This window comes from Jaculus jaculus, chromosome 14 (genome assembly GCF_020740685.1).
Source record: "Jaculus jaculus isolate mJacJac1 chromosome 14, mJacJac1.mat.Y.cur, whole genome shotgun sequence".
In the NCBI taxonomy this organism is placed as follows: Eukaryota; Metazoa; Chordata; class Mammalia; order Rodentia; family Dipodidae; genus Jaculus; species Jaculus jaculus.
Genome location: NC_059115.1, coordinates 16,387,884 through 16,403,477, shown reverse-complemented (window position 1 = coordinate 16,403,477; position 15,594 = coordinate 16,387,884). Strand labels below are relative to the sequence as shown.

At 46.9% G+C, this 15,594-nt stretch overlaps 1 protein-coding gene across 2 annotated transcripts in view; it reads left to right on the top strand.

The window, feature by feature from the left end:
- The window catches only part of Cacng7 (calcium voltage-gated channel auxiliary subunit gamma 7), a 39,403-nt gene that overhangs the window by 2,848 nt on the left and 20,961 nt on the right, over window positions 1–15,594 (top strand). For both annotated transcript variants that reach the window (XM_045133228.1, XM_004671572.2), the window contains exons 2-4: window positions 175–399; window positions 2,235–2,321; window positions 2,743–2,883. In XM_045133228.1, the coding sequence (XP_044989163.1) occupies window positions 204–399; window positions 2,235–2,321; window positions 2,743–2,883 (424 nt within the window). In that variant the 5' untranslated portion in view covers window positions 175–203. The remainder of the gene's footprint in view (window positions 1–174; window positions 400–2,234; window positions 2,322–2,742; window positions 2,884–15,594) is intronic.

Genomic DNA, 15,594 nt, shown 5'->3' with positions numbered 1-15,594 from the left:
TCTTTGGCTTTGCAGGCAAACACTTCAACTGCTGAGCCATCCCTGCATCCCGGGTTTGGTTGTTTTTTTTTGAGTTGTGGTTCCTGACGAGGGTTCAATGTCCCAGCTAGCTGCATGGGTGGGGAATTCTACTGGGTTCCCTCCGAGCTCTCCATCACAGCTTCCGGTCCGCAGGCCCCGCAGGGCGCCCCCCGCCGCTGAGGATGAGTCACTGCAGCAGCCGTGCCCTGACTCTGCTGAGCAGCGTGTTCGGTGCGTGTGGCCTGCTGCTGGTGGGCATCGCGGTCAGCACGGACTACTGGCTGTACATGGAGGAGGGGACCGTGTTGCCACAGAACCAGACCACCGAGGTCAAGATGGCGCTGCACGCAGGGCTCTGGAGAGTCTGCTTCTTTGCAGGTCTCATTTGCCTTGTCCGGCATCCCAGAATCCTTCATAGACACATCGCTGGGATTCCCCCAAATCTAGTTTTATTGTAGCTCCCCCCCATGACTGCTGGCTCTGGAGTCCCTAGATCTAAGTGCGTCGTCTTTAAAGCCCAGGTCCCTGACCCGAGCCCCCAACCTTGAAAACTCCTTTAGAAGTCAGCAGTCTAGGGCAGAGCAGAGCTCCTAGTGGATAAAGTGCTTGCCTTGCAAACATGACGACCCGAGGCCCGTCCCCAGAACCCATGGGAAAATGCAGAGCATGGTGGCATGTGCCTGTGGCCCTGGCACAGGGGAGGCAGAAACATGAGGGTCCCTGGGGCTTGCAGTCAGCCAGACTAGCCTAAGTGGTGAGCTGCAGGCCAGTGAGATGGATGGAATTCCTGAGGAAAACGCCGAACGTTGTGCTTTGTCCTCTGTGCGTGCACATACAGGCAGACACACAAGTGAAACAAAATATAATAAAGAAATTGAAATCAGCAGTCTAGATTCAGAATTTGTCTCTTGGACAGTCCCTATGTTGCATGAACAGTATAAAATAATTCATGTCTTCTGGTGGGACACTGACCCTTTCTCGCTGTAGGAATTCCCAACCCTCCACACCTTATCCTTATGGACCCAAGAGTTTTCTCACTTAAGACCCAGCCATCCAGCCCAGCCTGCCTTCATTTTGTGATCTCCAGGACAACCAATGCTCCCAACCCTCTGACCCTTCCCCACTTTATTTATTTAGTAATGGGAATTGAACCCGGACACTTGTGCATGCTAGGCAAGTGATCACCACTATGCCACATCCCTGTTCTCTTTTAACTGCTTTCATTTTGAAGGGGGGGGGGCAGGGTCTCATGTAGTCCAGGCTGGCCTCAAACTCACTATGTAGCAGAAGATGCCCTTGAACTTCTGATCTTCTTGTCTCCACCTGGAAGATGGGATTATAGACATAGGTCAGCTTATTTTATGCAGTGCTGTGCACTAGGCAAGCACTCTGCCAACTGAGTTACATCACCAGTCCGTCCTCTCTCTCTCTCTCCCATATACATATACATATACATATACATATACATATACATATACATACAAAAACATATATTCAGTTGTTTGTTTATTTATTTGACAGAGAAAGAGGGACAGTCAGAGAGAGAGAGAGAGAGAACATGAATGGGCACACCAGGCCCTCCAGCCACTGCAAAGGAACTCCAGACACATGTACCCCTTGTGCATCTGGCTAACTTGGGTCTTGGGGAATCAAATGTGGGTCCTTTGACTTTGCAGGCAAACACCTCAACCGCTAAGCCATCCCTCAGCTCCATCAGCCCTCTTTTTACTTTGATTTATTTGTTTGAGAGGCAGATAAGAGAGCAGGCACACCAGGGACTCTAGCCACTGCAAACAAGCTCCAGGCGCATGTGCCACTTTGTACATCTGGCTTTATGTAGGTCTTGGGGCAATCGAACCTGGGTCCTTAGGCTTAGACAAGTGCCTCAGCCACTAAGCCATCTCTCCAGCCCTCTTTTTAATTTGTTTTTGAGGGGACAGGGTCTCACTAAGTTGCCCAGGCTGGCCTTAAACTTAGTATGTAACCTAGGTTGGCCTTGAACTTTCTTCTCAAGCCACCTCAGTAGATGGGATAACGGTCCTCTACCAAGAAGCCTGTCTTTGTCCAGCCCTAAGATCAGGGCAGACTGTCACCCTTGGCTGAGGCTTCCATCTTCATCCTGGGTCTCCCCTGTCTTACTCCCCCTACTCCCATGGCCTCTCTGGGGCCTAGGAACTTCTCATCCAGTCCTACTTTCTTATCTTCCTCAACAGGTCGGGAGAAAGGTCGCTGTGTGGCCTCGGAATACTTCCTTGAACCCGAGATCAACTTGGTGACGGAAAACACGGAGAATATTTTGAGTGAGGGGGCGGGGCACAGGCCACAAAGGTTGGGGGGAGGGGGGCTTGGGAGAAAGAGCTGGACTAGGGAAGGGGTGGGCTCTAACCGAAGGACAGAGGCTTGAAAGGTAGCGTGTAAGGAGGACATAGGAAAGGCAGAACTTGCGGGGCGTGGTGGCGCGCGCCTTTAATCCCAGCACTGGATCGCTGTGGGTTCGAGGCCAGCCTGAGACTACAGGGTGAATTCCAAGTCAGCCTGGGCTAGAGCGAGACCCTGGGGGAGCGAGGCAGAGCAGACAGGGCCTGCCTGGGGAGCAGTCTGAAAGAGAGGGGCCGTCGGTGTGGGTGGAAGCGGAGCGGGGGGCGAGGGGCGAGGGGCGAGGGGCGAGGGGCGCGTCCCGGCGCTTCCCCTCACCCCGCCTCTCCCGACCGCCCCACTCAGAGACAGTGCGCACCGCCACGCCCTTCCCCATGGTCAGTCTCTTCCTGGTGTTCACCGCCTTCGTCATCAGCAACATCGGCCACATCCGCCCCCAGAGGACCATCCTGGCCTTCGTTTCTGGCATCTTCTTCATCCTATCAGGTGAGCCGCAGGAGCTGTGGGCTGGTGGCGGTGGTGGCGATCGGGGATTGTGGAACCTCTCTGAGCCCCACTTTCCTTCTCCGTGGAAGCAGGGCGATCGCCGTGCCCGTTGCGCAGCGTCAACTATGATTTAGAGGGCCAAATCATAGCGCCTGCTCGTTGCACTCCCTAACTGGGTGCCAGGCTCTTCTCTGATACACCAGCCCCGCGAGGTGAATGTTATTTATAGCTCCATTTTACAGATACAGGAGCAAACACTTAACGTGAGATGAAGTCATTTTCTCGGAGCCTTGCAGCTAGTGAGAGGCAGAGCTGGGAATCAAACTCACGTAATTGGCTTCCAGAGGCTGTATTTTTAACCACCACTGCTGTTTTAGTAATAAACAGTTTCCAGGGCTCTTGATTATCTGTGTGACATTTTATATTGTCTCCCCTCCCGAAGCAACAGAAAGGTCAAAAAGGGTTTGGTAATGAACGTTAATGCGCCCACTGCTTAGCGTTAACTGCTGACATATTACTAGGTCTGTGGTTTCTTATATCTCTTTTTTTTTTTTTTTAAAGAAAAAAATATTTTTTGAGGTAGGGTCTCACTGTAGCCCAGGATGACCTGGATTTCGCTATGTAGTCTCAGGGTGGCCTCAAACTCATAGCGATCCTCCTATCTCTGCCATTAAAGGCATGTGCAACCACTACCCAGCATTTTAGAAGAAATTTGTGTGTGTGTGTCCCAGGGTCATTTGTCACTGCAAATGAATGTCTGTCTAGCTTTCTGTGGGTGGCTGGGAAATTGAACCTTGTCTGTCAGGCTTTACAAGCAAACACCTTTAACTGCTGAGCCATCTCCCAGCCTCTGTCGGTTCTGCCCATTTATCCTTTTTTTTTTTTTTTTTTTTTGAGGTAGGGTCTCACTCTGGTCCAGGCTGACCTGGAATTAACTAGGTAGTCTCAGGGTGGCCTCGAATTCACACCAATCCTCCTACCTCTGCCTCCCCAGTGCTGGGATTAAAGGTGTGCACCACAACATCTGGATCCTTCTTTCTTTTAAGGTGTAGGGCTTGTTAGCATGTGTAACCTCAGACTTTGTCCTCCTGACATCTTTACCTAGGGGCTGTTGTTAACATTCACCTGATAAAGTGGGCTTTCTGAGATCCCAAACAACCAAAATAGTGGCATGGACTGGCTCCAGATGATGCCAGTGTCCAGAGCTTCAAGAAAAGTTCTTTAAGGCATCTTAACCCTCCACACACCAGCTCAGTCCAATGCAGTTCAGTCCAGGTCGTCTTCACAGCGTGGCTCTAACATACTTCAGTTCATTAAGGTTCAATCCTCCAATTTGAATTCATGTACTATAATTTAATTTGATTCAAATTGGGTCCTTGGAGTTGAGCTGAGTTTTAAAATTTTTTTTTTATTTTTGTTATATTTATTATTTGAGAGTGACATACAGAGAGAGACAGGCGCATATATATATAGAGAGAGATTGGGCACACAAGGGCTTCCAGCCACTGCAAATGAACTCCAGATGCGTGTGCCCCCTTGTGCATCTGGCTAACGTGGGTCCTGGGGCATTGAACCTTGAGCCTGGGTCCAGCCACCTCTCCAGCCCTTGAGCTGAGTTTTTTAAATTATTTGTTTGTTAACATTTTCAGGGGCTGGGGAGATGGCTCAGAGGTTAAAGGAACTTATTTGTTAACACACATTGCATTTTGGCCATAGCTACCCCACATTACCATCACTTATCCCCCTTAGTGGCAGTGTAATTACCTTTATTCCTTCCTTCTTTCCTCCCTCCTTCCTTTCTTCCCTCCCTCTCTTTCTTGTTCTCTCTCTCTCCCTTTCTTCCTTCTTTTCTTTTCTTTCTGGTTTTTCAAGGTAGGGTCTCACTCCAGTCCAGGCTGACGTGGAATTCAGTATGTAGTCTCAGGGTGGCCTTGAACTCATGACGATCCTCCTACCTCTATCTCTCAAGTGCTAAGATTAAAGGCATGAGACACCATGCCTAGCTTACTTTTTAAAATTTTTTATTTACTTATTTGCAAGGAGAGAGAGAGAGAGAGACAGACAGACAGACAGACAGACAGACACACAGGAGTGGCAGGAGATGAGCATGCCGGGGCCTCTAGCTGCTGCTAACCAACTCCAGATGCATCTTTATGTGGTTACTGGGGAATCAAACCCGAGGTCGTCAAGCTTTATTAGCCACTGAACCATCTCTCCAGCCCCCTAAACTGGCTTTTCTTCTCATTAATACCAGTGCCTGTGCCAGCAACCACTGTCAGTAGTGCATCAGAAAGGGGAGTGGCCTTCCAAGCTCCTCCCTTGTATATAACAGGATGATGCCTGGTCCCATCATGTGCAGGTGATCACAACTGTCCTGAGCTCATGAGTTCAATGACCACGTTGTGTGGGAAGACAGAATTCCGTAGTTGAGCTGACTTTGTGTGTGTGTGCGTGTGTGTGTGTGTGTGTGTGTGTGTGCGTGCGTGTGTGTGGTGTGCATGCAAAGGCCAGAAGTCGACATCTAGTGTCTTCCTCAGTTACTCTCCACCTTATTTATTTAGTTAATTGCTTTTTTTCAAGGTAGGGTCTCACTCTAGTCCAGGCTGACCTAGAATTCACTCTGTAGTCACAGGCTGGCCTCAAACTCACAGGGATCCTCCTACCTCTGCATCCCAAGTGCTGGGATTAAAGGTGCGTGCCACCAAACCCAGCTCTTATTTTTTTAAATGTGTTTTTTATTTATTTATTTAATTTTTAAAAGTTTTTGTTTTTATTTATTTATTTATTTGAGAGCAACAGACAGACAGAGAGAGAAAGAGGGAGGGAGTGAGAGAGAAAGAGAGAGAGAGAGAGAATGGGCGTGCTTGGGCCTCAGCCACTGCAAACAAACATGCTTCATCTTGTACATCTGGCTAAGGTGGGTCCTGGGGAATTGAGCCTAGAACCGGGGCCCTTAGGCTTCACAGGCAAGTGCTTAACCACTAAGCCATCTCTCCAGCCCCTGTGTTTGTATTTATGTATTTGACTCCAAATACATGCACCACTTTGTGTATCTAGTTTTACATGGGAACTGGGGAATTGAACCTTGACCAAGCAAACCACTAAGCCATCTCCCCAGTCCTCACCTCATTTATTTATTTGTGTGAGAGAGGAAGATAGAGAGAAAGAGAGAAAGAAAGAGAGAGAATGGGCATACCAAGGTCTCTAGCCACTGCAAATAAACTCCAAACACATATGCCACCTTGTGCATCTGGCTTTACATGGATACTGGGGAATCAAACCTGGGTCCTTAGGTTTTGCGGGCAAGTGCCTTTACCACTAAGCTCTCTCTCCAGCCCCCTCCCCACTTATTTTTTGAGAGAGAGTCACTGAACCTGGAACTCACGGATTTGGCTAGAAGAGCTAGCCAGCAAGCCCCAGAGATCTGTCTGTCTGTGCCTCCGCAATGTTGGGAGTACAGGTGAACATTACCTTACATTTACACTAGGCAGTTATGTGGGTGTTGGTGATTGAACTCACAGCCTCATGCTTGCAAGGTAGGCACTTTACCAGGAAGCCACCTCCCCAGCCTTATGTTGATGTTTTGTAAATAAACCTTACTGGATGTCTCACTTCTACCTCTGTCCCCTGACCCTGCTCTCTGCACCCTCTTTCCAGTTGGCTATGTAGGGTGTTGCAGAAAGATGTTCGAGTGTCCTCTCATCCCTGCTCCCCCTTTGGCTCTCTCTAGGCCAAGCCTTCCCCAAGTCTTCTCCCTAGCCTGGTGAGACCTTTTTCAGCGAAAGCAGGGTGCAACCTCCTTGCAGACTTGAATCACGGCTTGTGGAGCCAGACACGGAGCTAAAATAAGACATGTAGGATATCACGATCCAGGAGTGTCAGAGCAGGAGGGGCTTATCATTCTGAGATGGAAAAATAGTAGCCTAGAGAGAGAAAGTGGGGCAAGGGTAGATACCATGGAGATTGAAAAAAATTCAGTTTACCCAAAGTGTTAGAGAAAGTCCCATTGCTTGTAGTTCACAGAAATGGAGATGTGCTGGAACAGGTGATCCAGATGGTCAGTGGCAGAGCTTGGACCAGAACTGCGTACATGTGGATGTGTGTTGTGTGTATGCACACTTGTTCACGTGTGGGTGGGTACACACACACATGTGCATGTGGGGGCCAAATGACAAACTCGGGAGTGTTTTTTTTTTTTTTTTTCTGTTATTTCAAGGTAGGGTCTCACTCTAGCCCAGGCTGATCTGGAATTCACTATATAGTCTCAGGATGGCCTTGAACTCATGGTGATCCTCCTACCTCTGCCTCCTGAGTGCTGGGATTAAAGGCTCGGGCGTCCTTTAGAAATGCCATCACCTCTTTTTGTGATAGGGCCCTCACTGGCCTGGAGCTCACCTAGTTAGGCAAGACTTGTGCGACAGAGTCTTTGGGATCCTCCTGTTGCCACTCACCCCGTTCCTGGATTACAGGTGCGTGCCGCCATACCTGGCCTTTCTATGTGGATTTTGGGAATTGAATTCAGGGCCTTATGCTTGCCAGGCAAGCACTTTGTCAGCTGAGCCGTCTCTCTGGACCCCCAAGGACATCCTGATTCCAGGGTACTTGCTCCTGTCACTCCAGCTGGAACTGGCTGGCCAAATCACATTGGAGATCAATGGTGCTGTGGGCTGGATGTTAGACTTTTGACCTAGAAATAGAGTAGTGAGCCCCATACCTTTTTGGGGAAGGGCGCTGAGACAAGGTCTTGCTATGTAACTGAGGCTGTCCTGGTACTCACTACATAACCCAGGTTGGCCTCGAACTCATGGGACTCCACCTGCCTCAGCCTCTGACTAGTGGGATTCTAGGCCTGTATCACCATGCCCAGTCTGAATCCCTTCCTTGAGTCCATTTCAGTCTGTAAACTGTGGACTCTATCCCAAGGTATCCACTCAAATGACTTCAAATCTTGGGGATTCAGTGCTCAAGGCACATACTATGAACCTAGAAAAACTTGGGTTCAAATCCTACTGCTATCTCTTATTCCCTGGATGAGCCAGAGCCTTCCTTTGTGGAATTATTATCATTAACATTTCATTTATGGAATGAAGTTTCCATGTATATGTAAAAGCTTTTGTCTGAGAACAATGTACTATTATTATTGTGATTTTTAAAAATTAACTCCAGATGCATACACCACCTTGTGCATCTGGTTTATATGGGTCCTGGGGAATTGAACCTGGGTCCTTAGGCTTCACAGCCAAGTGCCTTAGCTACTAAGCCATTTCTCCAGCCCTTTGATTTTCTTGTTGTTGTTGTTGTTGTTGTTGAGGTAGTGTCTCATTCTAGTCCAGGCTGACCTGGAATTCACTATGTAGTCTCAGGGTGGCCTTGAACTCACAGTGATCCTCCTACCTCTGTGTTCTGAGTGCTGGGATTAAAGGCATGTGCCACTACACCTGGCTTTTATTTTTATTTTTAACAGTGAGGATTGAACCTAGGGCCCAGTGGTTAAAGCACTTGCCTGCAAAGCCTAATGACCCGAGTGCAGTTCCCCAGTACCCATGTAGGGTCAGATGCACAAAGAGGCACATGGATCTGGAGTTCATTCACAGTGGCTAGAGGCCCTGGCATGCCCATTCTCTCTGTCTCTTTTCTATCTCTCTCTCTGTTGAAAATAAATAAAGATACTTTAAAAAATAAGTTTAAAAAAGGAAAAGATAAGGCCAGATAAAAACACATAATACTTGGCTGGGGATGTAGTTCAGTTGATGGGGCAGTTGCCCGAGTTTTAGTCCTCAGCATAACACAAACTGGGTGGCACCCACCTGTAGTCCCTGTGCTCTGGAGATGGAGACAGGAGAATCAGAAATTAATCATTATTGTTGTCTACACAGCAAGTTCAAGGCCATTGTAGGATACATGAGACCCTTCTGCAAAAGGAAAAGAGAAGCCGGGTATGGTGTCGCACACCTTTAATCCCAGCACTTGGGAGGAAGAGGTAGGAGGATTGCCGTGAGTTCAAGGCCACCCTAGACTACATAGTGAAAAAAAGAAAGAAAAAGAGACCCACTTATAATATCAACACCTTAGATCTTGGAGCAGAATGACCTGGTCCCATTGCCACGTTATTAAGGAAGACACTAAGGTCTGGGGCAGACAGAGTTGCTAGAGGTCTGATCATTGATGGACGAGGCCAGTTGAAGCAGGGGAGGGTGGGTCACACCTGGGGGTTAAACACCCCTGAAGGACATGTTTTGGGAGTGACCTGTAGGGGAAGAGAACATTTGTTACTTTTCTCATTTGTTGTGACAAAATAGCCAACAGAAGTTACTGAAGGAAGGCATTTAAATTTTTTTTTTGTTGTTATTATTATTATTATTTTGGTTTTTCGAGGTAAGGTCTCGCTCTAGTCCAGGCTGACCTGGAATTCACTCTGTATTCTCAGGGTGGCCTTGAACTCCTCCTACCTCTGCCTCCTGAGTGTTGGGATTAAAGGTGTGTGCCACCATGCCTGGCTTGAAGGCATTTTAAAAAAAAAATTAATTTTTTTATTAACAACTTCCATGATTATATATAATACCCCATGGTGATATCCTCCCTTCCCCCACTTACCCCTTTGAAATTCTATTCTCCATCATACCCCCTCCCCATCTCAGTCTCTCTTTTACTTTTGATCTTTTCCTCCTCTTATGATGGTCTTATGCAGGTAGTATCAGGCACTGTGAGGCCATGGATATCCTGGCCATTTTGCGTCTGGAGGGAGCATGTTGTATGGAGTCCTGCCCTTCCTTTGGCTCTTACATTCTTTCTGCCACCTCTTCTGCATTAGACTCTGAGGCTTGGAAGGTGTGATACAGATATTGCAGTACTGAGCACTGTGGTAACTTCTTTCCATCACCATGATACCTTCTGAGTCATCCCAAGGTCACTGTCATCTGAAAAAAGAAGATTCTCAACCAAAAGTGAGAGCAGCATTAATATAAGGGTGTGAACATTAACAGAAGTGCTTACTGGAAAGTTTGATAAGCATAGTATATACATTTGGCCAGACAACAGCAGACGTTATATCCCTAGGGTGCATGGCTACCCCTGTTTTAAGTTTTCAGTATCAGGGATGTATTCACTTCCCATGGAGAGGGCCTCCAGTCCAATTAGAGGGCAGTTGGTTTTCCCCATAACAGACGTGCCACTATTGCACCCATTGGCTCATTTGGCCTGGCTGGCCAATTATAAGGCTTGCAGTGTCCACTGATGAGTATCTTCACTGTTGATTTCTCTTTCTCCCATTGAACTGCATGCAGAATGGCTTCTTCTAGCTTTCTGTCAGCTGGTCTACATGGAGGAGGTTATCAGCTCAGTTCCAGTGAGATTTCTCAGTGGCCTTGCAGCCCAAGTATATGGAGTCTTGAAGGCATTTTTTTTTCTGTGTCCATATTTCAAAAATTTATTTATCTCAGACTGTGCATAATGGAGTAAAAACTTAAGTTGAAAATGTACCTGTTATAAGGATGGTATTAGTTCAAATATATACACGGATTCTCGGCAGACTGATTCAAACACAGCTGAATCTTTTAAAATACAACTATGGAAAATAAAGGGGGGGGGAACCTTAAAATATCACAATAAATTTACAGAAATATTACAAACCATAAGAAAATATTTCAAACACAGTATCTCATGGTTCATTTTTATCTGAACAATATGGAAAGGAATTGAACAAAAGCTATTATAACTTACCAACGGTGTCAACCTGCAATGGCCATTTTTTTTTTTTTTTTTGCTTTTAACAGTTAAGTTAAAAAATTTAGTACAATCTAAAACTTTTGCTCTTTTAAACAAGACCACAGAGATGGTTTTGCCAGCACTTAGTCTAAAATGCTTTTCCTTTTGTACAATTTTTAAACAATTAAAATGTCCAAATCTGAATAAATTTCTTCTTTCCACGTTTATAATTGTCCTAAATTTAAGCTGCATAATCAAAATTCAGCAAGAATATCGGCAAATTCTCAGCTTATAGACACGGACATTTTGATTGCCAGGTTTGTCTCGATAAATACTGTACAAAAGTCCCCTGCAAATATTAAAACATTAATTTCGTCGCTCAGAGACTAGTTCTAAATATTACTGGTAAAGACTTGCAAACTTTGGGCTGGAGAGATGGCTTAGCGGTTAAGCGCTTGCCTGTGAAGCCTAAGGACCCTGGTTCGAGGCTCGGTTCCCCAGGTCCCACGTTAGCCAGATGCACAAGGGGGCGCACGCGTCTGGAGTTCGTTTGCAGAGGCTGGAAGCCCTGGTGCGCCCATTCTCTCTCTCTCCCTCTATCTGTCTTTCTCTCTGTGTCTGTTGCTCTCAAATAAATAAATAAATTAAAAAAAAAAAAAAAGACTTGCAAACTTCCTGCAAAGCTCCTACCATACACTAGAACTTTTAAAAAGTTTTGCGTAGTGTTTGTTTTGTTTTGTTTTGTTTTGCTCTATACATGGTCCATTCCCCCACCCTCCCCTCTGCCCCCCTCCCCGGATTTCTATGTACAAAAATAGTCCCCCCCAAAAGAAGTCCAGGATCTCTCATAAAAGTCGGCCTCGCGGTTTCTGTGTGTTTGGATGGGACTGGCGTCCTTGCTCACAGCTGTCATTTGCTGTGTGCGGGATTCTGTTTTTTTTTTCTTTTTCTGTTGAGCACACACACATTTTTTTTTCCTGCACTCTATTTCTTACTCCACTCTTGAAGGCATTTATTTGCAAGGAGAGAGAGAGAGAGAGAGATTGAGCAAGAGAGAGAGAGAGAATGGATGTGCCAGGGCCACTAGCCACTGCAAACAAACCCCAGATGCATGTGCCACCTTGTGCATCTGGCTTTATGTGGGTACTGGGGAATCAAACCCAGGTCATTAGGTTTTGCAGGCAAGTGACTTATCCACTGAGTCATCTCTCCAGTCAAATGAAAGCTTTTGTTCTGGTTCACAATTTGAGGGTACAGTGGGTCACAGTGAGGAAGGCTTGGTGGCATGAAGCAACTGGTCACAGTGCATCTGCAGTCAGGAAGCAGAGACAGTGCTGGAACTCAGCTGAGCTGCTTTGAATCCAGCCATGGACTGGTGTGGCCCACATTTAAGGTGGGTCTTCCCATCTTAAATTAACCTAAGGTAGACACTCCTTCACAGACCCATCCAGAGGTCTGTTTCCTAGGTCATTGCAGATCTTGTCACGTTGATGATCGAGATTAACCACTCTGAGTCTGAAAATGGAGAGGGAAGGTGTGGGGTGGGGAGACTTCTGCATGTTTCAGGCCAACAGTGCATGAGGTGTGCGCTGGGCTGAGGTGTGGGACAGCAGTGTGACAGAAGGATGTCCTCCACGAGTGACCGTTTAGTGAGGAAAGCAGGGGGAAGCCAGAGCGGCACTGCTTAAGTTTTATTTTTTATACTTAATTAACTTTATTTATTTATTTAGTAGAGAGAAAGGGAATGGGCTCACTAGGGTCTCTAACCACTGCAAATGAACTCCAGACGCATACACCACCTTGTGCATCTGGCTTTCTTGGGTTCTGGGTAGTCGAACCTGTGTCCTTGGGCTGCTCAGGCAAGCACCTTAATCACTAAGCCATCTCTCCAACCCAGCCTTTTTAAAATTAATTTTAATTTTTTTTTGAGTCAGGGTCTCACTCTAGCCCAGGCTGACCTGGAATTCACTATGGAGTCTCAGGGTGGCCTTGAACTCACGGCGATCCTCCTACCTCTGCCTTCCTAGTGCTGGGACTAAAGGCGTGTGCCACCACGCCCAGCTTCCAGCCTTTTATTTTTTAAATATTTTATTTTGATTTAGTTATTTGAGAAAGACAGGGAGAGAGAGAAAGGCCGTCACTACTAATGAACTCCATACACATGCTTCACCTCGTGCATGTGGCTTACATGGGTCCTGGGGAGTTGAACCTGGGTCATTTGGCTTTGCAGGCAAGTGCCTTAAGTGTTAAGCCATCTCTGCAGCCCAGTCTTTTATTTTTTAAAAAATGTGTGTGTGTGTGTGTGTGTGTGTGTGTGTGTGTGTTGGGTGCCTTCCTCAGTTGCTCTCAACCTTAGTCTTGACGTTTTGTGAAGTGGTGTGTGGTGTGGTGTAGGCACGTGGATGCACTCTTGCAGTGGCCATGTGCTTGCCTGCAGTAGGGCTGGAGGTCTTGCCTATGGTGACCGGAATGGAATATCAGGTGTCCACTCAGCACTCTTCTTTTCCATCTTCTTTTGAGCCAGAGTCTCTTTAATGATTCTGCAGCTTGTGGGGTTCTGACAATACTTGGGTCTGTGCTCCCCTGTGGGACTGGGTTATAGGCACGTATGGCCATGTGATCTGGAGATTCAACTCTGCTGGTCTCAGGCCCCCTCAGGCTCTCTTGCTTGCTCAGGAAGCACATGTAAGTGCTGAGCCATTGACCAGCCCTCAACCTCATTTAAAAAATATTTTATTTTTTTATTTATTTGAGAGAGAGAAAGAGGCAGAGAGAGAGGGAGAGAGTGGGTGTGCCAGAGCCTCCAGCCACTGCAAACAAACTCTAGATGTATGCTCCCCCTTGTGCATCTGGCTTACATGGGTCCTGGAGAATTGAACCAGGATCCTTTGGCTTTGCAGGCAAATGCCTTGACTGCTAAGCCATCTCTCCAGCATCTTTTTTTTTTTTTTTTTGAGGTAGGGTCTCACTGTAGCCCAGGCTGACCTGTAATTCACTTTGTAGTCTCAGGGTGGCCTTGAACTCACGGTGATCATCCTACCTCTGCTGGGACTAAAGGCATGTGCCATGACATCTGGCCCTCAACCTTGTTTTTTGAGAATGAGTCTCAAACTGAGCTCACCAATTCAGCTAGACTGGCTAGCAAGCCCTAGGGACTGTCTGTCCCCACCTTCCAAGCACTGCATAAATTCCAAGCACACTGTTAACACACCTGACTTTCAGACGGGTGATAGGGGTCCAGGTCCTTTTACTTACACAGCAAACACTTTACCCACTGAGCCATCTACCCAGCCCCTGATTTTATTTTTACAGCCATAAGAGGCATAGCTATGCATGAGTCATATTTATCAAGTCCTCATGTGTGGTCTGTAATTTTTTTTTTTTCCGAGATAGGGTTTCACACTAGACCAGGCTGACCTGGAATTCACTATGGAGTCTCAAGGTGCCCTCGAACTCACAGCAATCCTCCTACCTCTGCCTCCCGAGTGCTGGGATTAAAGGCCTGCGCCACCACACCCGGCACTTTTTTTTCTCTTTTTTTTTTTGATACAGGTCTCATGCATCCAAGGTTAGCCTCCAACTCACTATACAGCTGAGGCTGATTTTTTTAAAAAGTTTTATTTATTTATTTGAAAGAGGTAAATAGAGAGAGGGGGGAATGGGTGTACCAGGGTCTTTAGCCACTGTAAATGAACTTCAGATGGATCTGCCACCTTGTGTATCTGGCTTTATGTGGGTTCCAAGGAATCAAACCTAGGTCCTTGCTGGCAAGCACCTTAGCCACTAAGCCATCTCTCCAGGCCCCTGAATTTTTGATGCACTTGCCTCCACCTCCCAAATACTGGGATTACAGGTGTGCATCACCACTCCTGGTTTAAGTGGGGCAATCACACACAGGCCTTCATGCATGCTGGACAAGCATTCTACCAACTGAGCCACATCCTCAGCCCCCCAACTACTTTTACGTTTCTTTTTCTAGTTAGGGTCTTACTCTGGCCCAGGCTGACCTAGAATTCACCATGTGGTCTGAGGGTGGTCTCAGACTCATGGTGGTCCTCCTATCTCAGCCTCCCGAGTGCTAGGATCAAAGGCGTGTGCCTCCATGTCCGGTCCGGCTCCTTCTGCTTTTTCAGCTTTCGTCAGATGTCCTACATAGCAGGCCCTGTGCTTGACTAGGCATGTAATTGAATCCTACATGGAAACCCAGATACAGTCACTCAAAGAACCGCCTCTACTCCATGTCACCCTGTCACAGCTTGTTCCCCCACTTGCCCGAATCCCTTAATCACCATATGATTTGGCTGCCATTCAGAGTGGTGACCTCATCTCTGACCCAGTAACACTCTCCGCATTAGTTTATGGCTTTCAGCTGTCCTGACCTCATTCTATTGCTTGAGAATGTGGATCTTGACATCACCACAGGACCTTTGCACTTACTGTTTCTTAGTGCTGGGCTTTCTTTTCCTGACCTCCCCAGAATTCTGCAGAATCTTCTACTCTGGCTCAATGTGATGGCTCATACCTGTAATCCTGGTATTTGGGAGGCTGAGGTAAGAGGTTTGCCATGAGTTTGAGGCCAGCCTAGTTACACGTTAAGATCAAAGCTAGCCTGAGATTCAGGGTGAAATCCTGTCTCAAAAAAACAAAATAAGAAGAGCTAAAAAAGGAGGAGGAAGAGGAACAGGAAGAAGAGGAGGCAGTAGCAGCAAGAAAGAAAAAAAATATTGCTTACTCTGGCAATAGTTTGTTTTTGTTTATTTTATTTATTTATTTGAGTACGACAGATAGAGAAAGAGGCAGAGAGAGTGAGAATGGGTGCCCCAGGGCCTCCAGCCATTGAAAACGAACTCCAGACGTCTGTGCCGCCTTGTGCATCTGGCTAATGTGGGTCCTGGGGAATCAAGCCTTGAACCAGGGTCCTTAGGCTTCACAGGCAAGTGCTTAACCACTAAGCTATATCTCTAGCTCACTGGCAATAATTTTAATGTTATTTAGTTCCTACTCTGT